Genomic DNA, 12,292 nt, shown 5'->3' on the forward strand with positions numbered 1-12,292 from the left:
GACATGCGATATGAAAGACGCCATTTGTATGAGTTATCTTACAGAATTTTTTTAAAGTTTGATTTTTAACACATATCCCTATGGGGAAATATTTATGGGTGTGAGCCCTATAATCACTGAAACAAATCAAAGCGAAATTCCCTTCGTTCGAGCGTGCACGTACTCTTGAAAATCTCATTAATCATTCAGTGTACAGAATATTAGGGATTCACTCAGGAACACATGCACGCACACGCTCAAACGCAAAGTACGGAAACACACCATCACACAAGCACAAGCACATGATACACACAATGCATCATCTCTCTGGAGCTCCTTCTCAGCATAACGCTGTGCAACAGCTGAGTTTTGACTGGAAACCACACCGTCATAACAACCGCAAACTGTTATCACTGCCTGTGCTGTGCGATGTGGTAATGGACAATAATGTGTTTCAGCAGAATAATTAGGGGCGAAAGAGGGGATGGAGGAAGAGAATAATAGTAAGGGGAAAGAGATACGTCAATCGAGCAGAAGTTTCTTTAAAATTAAGCGGAGAAAGTTATGACATTAAAAAAGGTTCACTAGCTTCTATCCAGCGCGCGGGTAAGAGACCCTTTTTTCCCTTGTCAACTGAAGGAACCCGGAAGTGGAATCAGAAATTATAAACGCACCCCATCCCCCTTGAAAAAAGCTGGTGACGCCCCTGACAGATTTGGTGTGAGAGGTAGTTTGGGCATGGAGCTAAGTAGCTCCATGGTTTGGGCAGGGAGGTGAGACACCTCCCTGGTTTGGGTGAGGATATCCCCCATTACGTCTGTATATGGTATACGTAAGAAATCATATATAAATATCACGCAGTAATCATTCCATAAAATGTTATTACAATTAACTCCAAAATAACTTATATACAGTATTTTCTATTCCATTTCATTTATTTCATTAAAAAATGCATTTGCAAAATAGACAATTAAATACACGCAATTACATAAAATCAATATACAACATTATCATCATACTGCGTGTGAACTGAAATACATTAGATATGACCTTTCCAACAAATACAGAATCAAAATTTATAGAAATATACGGCTGAAAAGCTGAGTTTGTAGTTTGTAGTCTCCTCATAAACAATAACTATAATGAATATTGATTTTGCTGCACTAACGAGACTATAATACATATGCAACTTGCCTTAAAAACTTCCGTCTCTTCCACCCCGCCCCTTTCGTCCTCCATCCCCCTTGGCTCTCTTTCTCTCTCTCTCTCTCTCTCTCTTTTTTTAGCGTCTTATAGGTGTGATAAAAATCAATATTGACAAAGAATGCTACAGGAGCATTTATTTATTTATCTATTTTTTACTTTCGGCATTCATGTCTTCATCGACTGTCCGTAAGAATAGATGGATTGATAAAGAAATAATTATTATAAAACGGTGGCCGGTGTTTGGGGATGAACCTAACTTTGAGGATCCGTTGTGGTCTTGCGGCCCGATACTATACTTGGACTAATATATTGTGACGAACTCGCCTTCTCGTCGTGAATTAAGAGAGTGTATTTGACTGTCTGTACAAATGTCTCCGCGAGCCGTGTCAGGATGGCCGAGTAGGCGGGGTTCGTTTTGTTGCAGTTTACAACGATCCCTTTAAATTATTAAAACTACTAGTCTGTATGCTACCATGTATTATGTTGTGTCAGAAGCAGCTCACCAACACAAGCGGCACACATACCAAGTTCAGCATCACTTAAAGTATGTCACTCCCAAGCGTCACTTGTAGAGAATGTTAAATTGGTACACTTATTTTGTTACCAACTTTTGCTACCAACTCTTGCTACCAAGTTCTGCTACCAAGTTTTGTTACCAACTCAGTCACGCTAACGTGGAACACCTTTCACAACCATATGGTAGCACAGGTATCGTTGATGGCACGGGGTAAAGTGCTGGTATCGCACCGTTACCAACTTCCTCAGGCGACGACTGGAGCTTGGATTGGGCACGGACTATGCGACAAGTCACATTACCATTATACCCGAAATCCAATGACGACGACTGGAACTTGGATTGGGCACGGACTATGCGACAAGTCACATTACCAATATACCCGAAATCCAATGACTTGCTAGTTGGTCTTCTCAGGAACATGTACCACCAACTCTTCAAGCTACTGCATCATGGTAGTACCATCAAGAAGACACGGTGAAGGCAGTAGTTCAGGAACACATGTACAGTTTATTACATATAGAAGTGAACATTAACAACACATTGGAAATGTATCATACACGGGCTACTTGTTGCGGACTATGTCACACAACGGCCACTTTATATGCCTCTCCTCCTATCGCGGAATGAGGAGGCAATCCCGCACGGCCGTGAGCAACGTGGAAAATACCCGCTGTAGTCGTTCAAATTATTTACAATGTTGGCGTGGTTACAAAATTCGTACAATGATTATACGTTTTAACAATATCTCTTGTACATGGTTGCTATATTTCGGCATGTATCATCGGTCTAAACTGGAGTTGGTATTAAAATAATCCAAACTTGTCCATGACAAACAAGTAACCACATATCTAATAATAAATGTTTAAACTTATAATGATGCACTACCACCTTGAAACGTTTGTCCACCGTTTCGATATTGTGCCCCTTTCTATGTTATACACACTATCGATCATAACAAATACTAATCGAACAGTTAAATCGAATCGGTTCCACCGACTTTCGTTACAATATATATAGCTGGTTTAATTTCCAGATCATCTAACACCAATACGGCTAAACCCGTTTGGTGTATTGTCAACTTGGTCTAAGGTACTACACTGTCAACTTGATCTAATAACCATTTTAGTCTCATCATCATTTCGTTCAATGCCCATTTTAGCTAATCAAAGTTCGTCCACTGATTAAAGAATGATCTAATGTCCACCTTGTCTAAATGTAATTTTCCCCCATTCCGTCTAATGTTTTTGGTCTATACAGGCCTGGTGTCAGTTCGTATGATACTTACTTATATATATAATAGTCTATTTTACAATTAGGTTATCATAATTATGAACAGTTCGTCTAATTCCTGTTTGGTCTAACATGTCTAATGGCCATTTTGTCTGTATTTCACAATGTCTAATATTCACTTGGTCTATTTTCATTTCGTCTAATTCCAACAGGTCTAATTTCCATTTGGTCTTCAAGCCAATTCATCTAATTGCCATTTTGTCCAAACACTGTTTTGATTAATTACCACATCGCATGATATAATACGGTGCAGATTCGTGCAGAGTGCAAGTCCTGATATAGACGACATAGATCATTGTCCCTAGTCTACTAGTATTATCTTAAACATGTAAACATATTTTTGCAACATAAAAGATAAACTATCGTATGTATGCGCGTTCCGGTGAGAGTATCGTGCGGCGGTACCATTGCAGGATGGTACAAAAGTCGGTCTGACATAAACCTATGAAACTTGTATAGCTTTATTTTCTATTGCACGATGACGATTGTCATTATACCGCTATATCATGAACAATGAATATCTCAAACATGTTGTGCCATTCATCATCGTTTTAGAATCACTAGCTTTTTGGCTTTTTTTTTTTCGCGGATGAGAAAAAGAATGCAAATAATGATAAATAAATTATAATCTCCGGGTGTACAATTTTCTCCAAAACGATCATTCTAAGTCTCCATTTGGTAATTTCGTTTGTTACCTGTCAACACTATATTACAATATCAATACCAGGTTAGCCGTGATGGTAACCGACAAACAATCAGATTAGACCAAGTTAACATCAGACAAGACCCAGTGTGCATTATAGCATATTCTTGTACATTAGACCAGGAAGGTTCCCACCTCCCTGATTAGACTAAGTGGCCCAACTATAGTAACTAAACTAAATGAAGCTTTTCAGAGTGATTATAGACGAAGTGATGCATTGCCTATGTGAATAATCAAAGTGGGTGGAGCCCAAGTGCGTTATTGACGAAATGGTGATTAGACAAAATGGGTATAAGACTAAATGGGCATTTATAGACGAATTGAATAGTAGACAAACAGGTGATTAGACGAACTGATAGATAGCCTAAGTGGTGATAATAAACCAATTGGATGGTATAGACGAAATGTGGGCATAAGCTAACTTTTAAATTTAATTACGTCAAGTCTCAATTACGTATAATGGCTACGAGACAAACTGGTTGTAGACGAAACAGAATTAGACCATATGTGGGATAAGGCCAAATGGGACATGGGCATTCGGCAAAGTGGGATTAGACATTGCAGCTCCATGATTAGACCATGTAGCTATCAAGTACGATAGTAGTTCCATTATTAGACGAATTGGCAATTTCCAGATCGCGGGACGTCTTTCAATAATGGAGGTCCGTGGTTCTAATCTGTTTGCGACAACTGTTGTGAACATGGTCAAGGCTCCTGTTTGCATATTCCTTCAAAATGGAGGAGTCAGACGGTGGACCCATGCCTTGCTCCTAAACATCTTGATTTTTTTTCTCGGTGGATGCATAAAATGAGGCTGCCGATTCAAATCCCCAAATCCTCATTCGTAGAAATCGCACACCATGGGAAGTTGACTTTCTCATATTAATTCTCCTTCGCGAATGGACATCCTATGGTCACGCCCATGGACCTACGGTGAGGAATCATTCATACACCTTCCATCGAAATTCATTCAAGACACTTCATAAAAAACACATTATCTTTCCTTGATCTCTATCCTTTACTCTTCTCCTTCTCGCCCCTGCTGAACACGTATCACACACAGCACAGTGTAACAATCTTTACCTTTCTAAAAAATTGAATCTCAGACATTATTCTAACGGAAGTGTGGGAGCATAAACCATTATGATCATTCCTTAAACAATAATGATTTACTTCTGTTATCATATAACTGACTTTTGGTCCCCTCCCAACTCCCCGTCGTTCATACCTAACACCCTTTCGTCACAAAATATTTTCTGCTACTCGATACTGTTTGTTCTCTTTGATGCCACCATACCATGTAAAATGCAACGTGACTTCATTAGTATGCAATTTTTGCGGACCAATGGCAAGCATGCCCTTTTCAGTTTTTCTGGGTCACGTTGCTTTTCATGCTGGCTCCGCGGTTGGTCGCCAGCAGCCTGATGGCCATGCGATGGTTGGTTGATTTGTGTTGCTTCGCTTTGACGGTCGACATTGCGCAGACAGTAACTATGTAATGATAACCGTATGGAATAGTTCTTATAACATTCAACGCTGTATTGTAATGCGATTACTATTGCCGTCTACGAAGAGCTGGAGGAGCTCTGTACGCCATTCGCCATACCAGTGCATATTCTACCGCTCATCACTCGTCATTTTCCACAAATTGTGAGATCTGTTTGTGAATCTTTTCGTAATCTCTTAGCGGTTAATTCACCGAGGAAGAAACGACATGACAGCTGGAGTTTGGTGACTGAAGCATATTGTTCTAGTGGTTGAAGGAACCAGTTATTTTCCGGGCTGTCGTCTGGTTTCTACAGTGTGATGTCGACATCGGTGGAATCTCTTCGTTACATCTTCATGATGCTGTGTGTCGAGAATTTCGACAAAATTCGTGCCGGTTGATCGGTTGTTCTCGTGAGGACATATTATTAACAGATCAGGAGAGAGATTTACTACTGATATTGACTTCTGTAGACTAGGGTCTACACAAGTCTAAACCCATCACCTCCAGTTGTCTGAACTGAGAGGCGTTTCCAGAGAGATCTAGCGACTACATGCTCAAAAAGCCTGTAGTTTACGTGTAGAGCCCTGTGGAGCCCAAGGTCACGCTGACCCTACTGAATCACTCTAGCTCTTGTTGCTACTTGGAAAGACACAAAACCAATAAACTTAGTAGAACTTATAATTGTGACATTTTGTTTTCATTCTGCTATTCTATTACAAAAAGGGGACTCAATTCTAGATTCCTTGGGATCTAGATTAACCTTTCGTTATCGCCAGTAAAGTACGCCTTGCAATGCCAAAGCGTAAGCGGTCTTCGGAAAAGCGTGGTTGCCTCGTTCACTGGTTTCGCAAAGGTCTTCGATTACATGATAATCCAGCTCTGAAGGAAGGCATTAAAGGCGCAAATGGATTCAGATGTATCTACATTCTTGATCCCTGGTTTGCTGGCTCATGTAGCAAAGGGGTCAATAGATGGAGGTGAGAACACAGTAAAACTGTAAAGTAAAACAGGTAGACTAGAAATGCAGAGACTCCAACTCTCCCGTTTTCGACGGGAGATCTCCCGCCGAAAACCCATTTTTGCAAAATCTCCCGTTCTCCCGCTTGAGATTTCATTTCTCCCGCCCTGGCTCTTTGTCTCCCGTTGGAAAGGATTTCTTACTTATTTCTATCGTATTTTGAAGAAAATAAGCCTGTAAATAGCACTAGAGAGCATCTGGAACCCTAGGAACTTTGCGCTCCGCACCCATCAACTTGGAGTCTCCCGTTTGCTAGGGGTTGCTAGGGGAGAATCTCCAGATCAGAAGGTGCTTTGGGTTGGAGTCTCTGGAAATGATCTTGAACATTTTACATAATTTGCCCTTTCGGTGCCAGTAAGTCAAATGTGCCCAAATTTCACACACGTACAGTAAATTACAGGTGTACCTTCACCTCATGTACATGTGGTCAAGAAATGAATGTAGCGCACAGAGCAGAGGGTTAAAAAAAAAGGATAAATTGAGAGGGACAGTTGGTATGTAGAATATAGCATGGCATCATGCATACGATAGGCTATGATGTGTCCACACTTGCTGCGTGATGGTCATTTTATGCTGCATGCATGTGTTTTTATTAATATCAAAACAGAGATGGAAGTGGTAGGACATACAATGTGTCAGATGGAGTCATTTATGCAGAGTCAGAGAAGAATGATAGTGGTCAAAATGTTGGTGATAGTCATTGAGCGTGATAGGACATGATCTTGATTATCATGGGAATTTGCTTTATTCACATCTATTTGCTGCCTTGTAATTATGTTGTAGTTATGGATATACACCGTACTTTGCTGATCAACTTGGAAAAAAAAACAGCAGTGTCGACAGATTATTGGTGGAATGGATGTCTGTTGATTCAGATACAACAACGCAGTGAAAATTAAAGTGCAAATTAATGGAAAGTGCTGCATGTTTAAGAGGTCATGATGTTAAGTGGACTTTTCCATGTACAGATATCGCTATACGTACATCTGAAAAATACTGCAGACCAACTTGGTGTACATCTGTGCTGCCTGTTTGCTGTCACTTCTGTGTTGCAAGTTTAAAAGTCCTTTTGCCATTCTTACAAACTACAACATGTAGATGCATGTATTCCTAAAAGGATTCTTGTATCGAGTATGTTTTTGAGGAGTAGGTCCTACAGTCGGAATACAAAATCATCACATTCTTTTGACCCAGATGCTATTTTCCCATGATGTACAGTAATTTCCCTACACATGTAACTTGGTATACAATGATAATACTATATTCTTCAAGAACCGAGGTGATGCTGAGGGGCAGATAAATTCTGTATACTTAATAGGTATTATCAAGGTAAATCAAGGTATAATTTGCTATAATCTTACAAACTACATAGATTGCAAGTGTGCCCGACTCAGTCAACAAAACAAAAGAGCAATTTTTTATTTAGCAAGACTTCCTTTTGTAGATCAGCAAGGTTAAAGCATGGCAGTACCAGTAGTTGGTGTTTGAATTAGTTTTGAACCTTAAGTGGTTTCTACAAGTAAGATTTTGTTTGGTGCATACAGTAGACTGGAGTACTGATAAGTGGATGGTATTTTTTTATACAAAAGAAGTAAAATATAACAAAGTATACATCAGTATACTGTATATTTCACTATATCACAGCCCCATATTCAAGCTAAAAAGATTACTAACAATGTAAAAAAGTCCTTTGTGGTTGATGTTAATGTGACATGATTATTTTTAGGGTTTTATTTTTCTTGTTTTTAGTTTTGGGAAAATAGGTTTTCCTTCCAGGTAGATTTCCACCCCTATGAAGGACTAGTTTGTAAAAAAAGGAAAAAATCGTGTAGAGTCCTGCAATAATTATCATTTCTCTATTTTCACTGGTCTGTCACAGTAGCATTGCCAGTCTGATTATCTAGAATAATATTGTTCCAACATTTTGTATTACAGTAGAAAACAAAATGCCTGTGTTTGGCTACATTCCAATGTGCCATCATGAAGTATACATGGTTTCATCATTTGTGATCTTACAATGTATGTAGACTAGAGGCTAAGCTTATTGAATTTCCTATTATAAATGACCTTGCTAGTATTTTTAAAACTGTATACATGGGTACTGTGACACAAGCATGATACATTATAGTGGAAAGGAAAGGGGTTATTTTGTACTGGCATTGGATTAGATGGAGTAATGCTGGCATGAAAGGGAGGTAGGGAGAGTGGAAAGAATAAGTGCAGATTTGCATACAAGTTATAGTGGTTTGTTCCATATCTGCCTACTGGTCCTCCCTGATCTCCTGAACACCATTTCCAGTCTTTCTTCATTTCCTTTTACTCATAGCACCCAAACTTCATAAAAATCTGAAGTCACTATTGTTGCTCAGAAATTAATGATTTCTGGTGTAGTTTTCTTTTTTCTTTTGTCCTCAGTGTCTAGTGCTAAGAATAGCTGACACATGTCATTAGAGTATGATCATCACATTGATAATTTGTCATCAAACAATCCCTCCAATTTGTTCTCAAAATAGACTAACATACAATTTGTACACTGTAATTGGTCTGCTGCTCTGCAGAACTTCCTTTTATTATGTTAACGTGCAGTTCTGTCCATGGTGATGAGGTATTAGCCTTCATTCTGCATAACAGGAATTTGTAGGGGATAAAGTACAGGGGCATTTATGGCAGACATGGCCGAACCCCTGTCACTGTGATCTGCCAGAAACATACATATTGTACAACAATAATTCAATGGTGGCATGAAAAAATAAAGCCATCAATCTGTAAAATAATTGTACAATATGTATACATGTACTTGGGTCCACATACTTTTTCATTGTTTTTAAGAAGTGACTTGATGGGGAAAAAAAGAACACTTTAGAAATCCCTCTTGTGTTTTATACATGTTTTAATACAAATTTCTCAAAATCATGAAAAAAAAAGAAGAAGAAAGGGTAGAGCCATGAAGAAGTCTAGTAACTAAATGCCATCCAGAGTCTTGAAGAAGTCTAGTAACCAAATGCCTTTAGAGCCTAGTGCTGGTGCAGGAACAACACCTTGTGACTGTGTAGTAAAGCATGAAGCCATCTTCATTACTATTACTAATAGTGAATCTTCCACCATTTTGCACTAGACCAAGGCTGACATCCAACCATTTGCACCTACATCACATCATTATCATTGATTTATTTTTATACATTGATTTATTACTGCCGGCCTGAGGTATATGTACACTAAGAGTACACCCATTGTTTCCTAACATTTGTTTTTCAATGTAAATGGCAATGTAATGTATAGCATGGTTTATGGAAAAGTGCAGGGGTGAGATCACCCGTTTTGTGTCTTCAAGCTGTGAGCTATCACCTTTTATATTTCTGTGCTGAAAGCGTCCATGTGTATTCTGAATTGCACACATGGTTCTCCCTCAGCTTGATGTCCTTAAAGGGAAGGTAAACCCAAAGAACAATGTGGATTGAGTGAAAGCAGCAACATTAGCAGATCACATCAGTGAAAGTTTGAGGAAAATCGGACAATCGATGCAAAAGTTATGTATTTTTAAAGTTTTGGTGTTGGAACCGCTGGATGAGGAGACTACTAGAGGATATGACGTATGAGTGGACAAAAATACAAAGAAAATATAAAGGAAATTCAACAAAAATTCACTTTTCTAGAATTATGAAAGAGCAGTGTACCAACCGCTTTCAGAAAGCAGGGGGAATAATTGCTACCCTTAACATATGTCAATATCAAGTTGATGGAATTTGTAATTTTCATGAAAAATGGATTTTTGCAGAATTTTCTTTATATTTTCTTGGTATTGTTGTCCACTCATACGTCATAACCTCTAGTAGTCTCCTCATCCAGCGGTTCCAACATCAAAACTTTAAAAATTCATAACTTTTGCATCGATTGTCCGATTTTCCTCAAACTTTCACTCAAGTGTTCTACTAATGCTGCTGCTTTCACTCAATCCACATTGCTCTTGGGGTTTATCTTCCCTTTAACAGAGGGACAGAAATAGCTGAAAGTCTTCCTGCAGACCGATGTGTGCATGAAGTGAATTACAGTTGGACTGAGAGTTACCATTTCTGAATAGCGTATGTGGTAATGGTACATTGTATCTGTGTGCGTTTGATCATGACACCATGGCATGCAATGCCAGGAGATGTTGTTGCAAGCAAAATGCACTGTACTTTTAGCACTCACTACTGTGCCCACATCATCTGCATCAGGGAGGTGGACCTCCCTGTCAGCATGCACCAACTGGAAAATACAACGGATACTTTCATACACATTGGACTGTCTGCTGGAGCTAGGGAACAGCTGACTTGGTGGCAGAGAGATGACCCATGTACATGTACAATGTACAATGTACTTGCATGGATTGATAACAGCTGTACCCACAGTGTTGTTCTGGATGATACATTTGTATGCAGCAGTGTACAGTGACAACTCCTTGATGTTGCCAAGGAGTTTCAAGAGCTGGAGTTCCAACTTACTATAATTACTCGAACAGCTGTCAGTTTTCTGTGGATGTGCAAAAGAATTCTACAGGTGCACTTGTGCCTAAATTGATATTTCATGTTTAAAAGCGCCATCTCTTCCAGAGCAATCTGAAGATTTGTACTTCCCGACATTTGCCTGTTTGTACATTTTATTGCTTTTGAAGTATCGGCTTGGCTGTATCAATAGTATTGGCCACAATGTAGTTGTAAAATTTATTTGACATCATTATTGGATTCTGGCATTTAGCATAGTGTTTACAACTGGATGCATGCAGGGTCCAACAATACAACTTACAAGTGATGTGTTGTGATCAGAGTTTCCACCCAGGAAAGGATTGTGCAATATTGTTGTTTGGAGAAAATATAGAAAAAAAAAAGCATTTGTGATAATAATATTGGTATGAGAATATGTATCTGGTACTAAAATAGCAAAAACAAAGTCCTTGCCTAGTGATGTCCTTTCTTCATGGCAATTCACATTGTCATCTTGCAGCATGCGCTCTGTAGTATAAGAACAGATTTGACTTCTGAAAATATCACTCAAAGATTTCCTCTTCATTTCTTTTCTGCAATCTGAGGCATGATGAGGAAACGATTCGTGGGTGTCACTGTGCAAGGAAAAGGGAAGTTTTTGCTCATGAAAATATTTTGTAGTGAAAAATCCTGCAGACAAAATTCTTTTTCCTTTCCAGAAATCACTCTTGCTTTATTTGGTAACATTTCAGTGATGAAAGTAACGCTGTACACATTTATTTTGTCTTTTTTTAACATCTCAAGTTTTTACATAATACAGTATGTGCAAATGAAATTACATCATAGGGGAGTGGTCATGCTGATGATTCTGGGGTGTGCCAGGAAAAGAAACATTATGGTTTATGAAAATACTGTATAGTTAAAAAATCTTGCAGACACAATCATTTTTGTTTTTAAATTTCCAGATATCACTCAATTGCTTTATTTGGTAACATTTCATTGATGACAATAATGTTGTACACGTTTATTTTTTTACCGATCAATGTTCAGTTTGTGTTACAGTTTATTCACCTTATACAGTTTATTCACCTTATACATTTGTACAGTTACTGTGATGAAAATGGTTAGAAAACTTATTTATTATACTTTAAAAAAAAAAACACTCCCACGGTGACTATTTGGTATTCTCTTGTGAGTGTTTACTTAATGCAGTGTGTGCAGATAAAAACACATTGAGGGATGGTCTTGCTTATTGCTGACGATTCCTGGGTGTGCAGGGAAAAGAAAGATTCTGGTTTATAAGAAAATATTTTGAAGTGAAAAATCTGCAGACACACCTCTTTCTAACTTTATAGAAATCACTCCTGCTTCTTTTGGTAACATTTCATTGATGAAAACAATGACAATGTAGGCTTTACACGTTTATTTCATTATCTCAGTTTGTTTATTTACCTTATACATGTGATGAGAATGTTTAATGGAATACTCTTGTTTTGCTAGGGATGTCACTCCCAATATAATTATCACAAATTTACATGTGGGGGAAAAAAAAAAATCCCTTGAGAGTGTTTACAGAAAGTACGTGCAGATCAAAATACATGTACCTCGGCCCGGGAGGCGGGGAGTGGTC

The 12,292-nt window shown here is 38.5% G+C and overlaps 1 protein-coding gene across 1 annotated transcript in view; it reads left to right on the forward strand.

Moving 5' to 3' along the window:
• Positions 1 to 5,676: 5,676 nt before the first annotated feature.
• Positions 5,677 to 12,292, forward strand: part of LOC139726548 (cryptochrome-1-like) — a 38,342-nt gene continuing 31,726 nt past the window's right edge. Inside the window, exon 1 of the mRNA XM_071637537.1 lies at positions 5,677 to 6,161. Coding sequence (XP_071493638.1) covers positions 5,977 to 6,161 — 185 coding nt within the window. The 5' untranslated portion in view covers positions 5,677 to 5,976. The remainder of the gene's footprint in view (positions 6,162 to 12,292) is intronic.

This window comes from Diadema antillarum, unplaced genomic scaffold (assembly GCF_040938485.1).
Source record: "Diadema antillarum isolate AM-2024a unplaced genomic scaffold, OU_Dant_1.0 seq00000089_RagTag, whole genome shotgun sequence".
NCBI classification, from domain to species: domain Eukaryota; kingdom Metazoa; phylum Echinodermata; class Echinoidea; order Diadematoida; family Diadematidae; genus Diadema; species Diadema antillarum.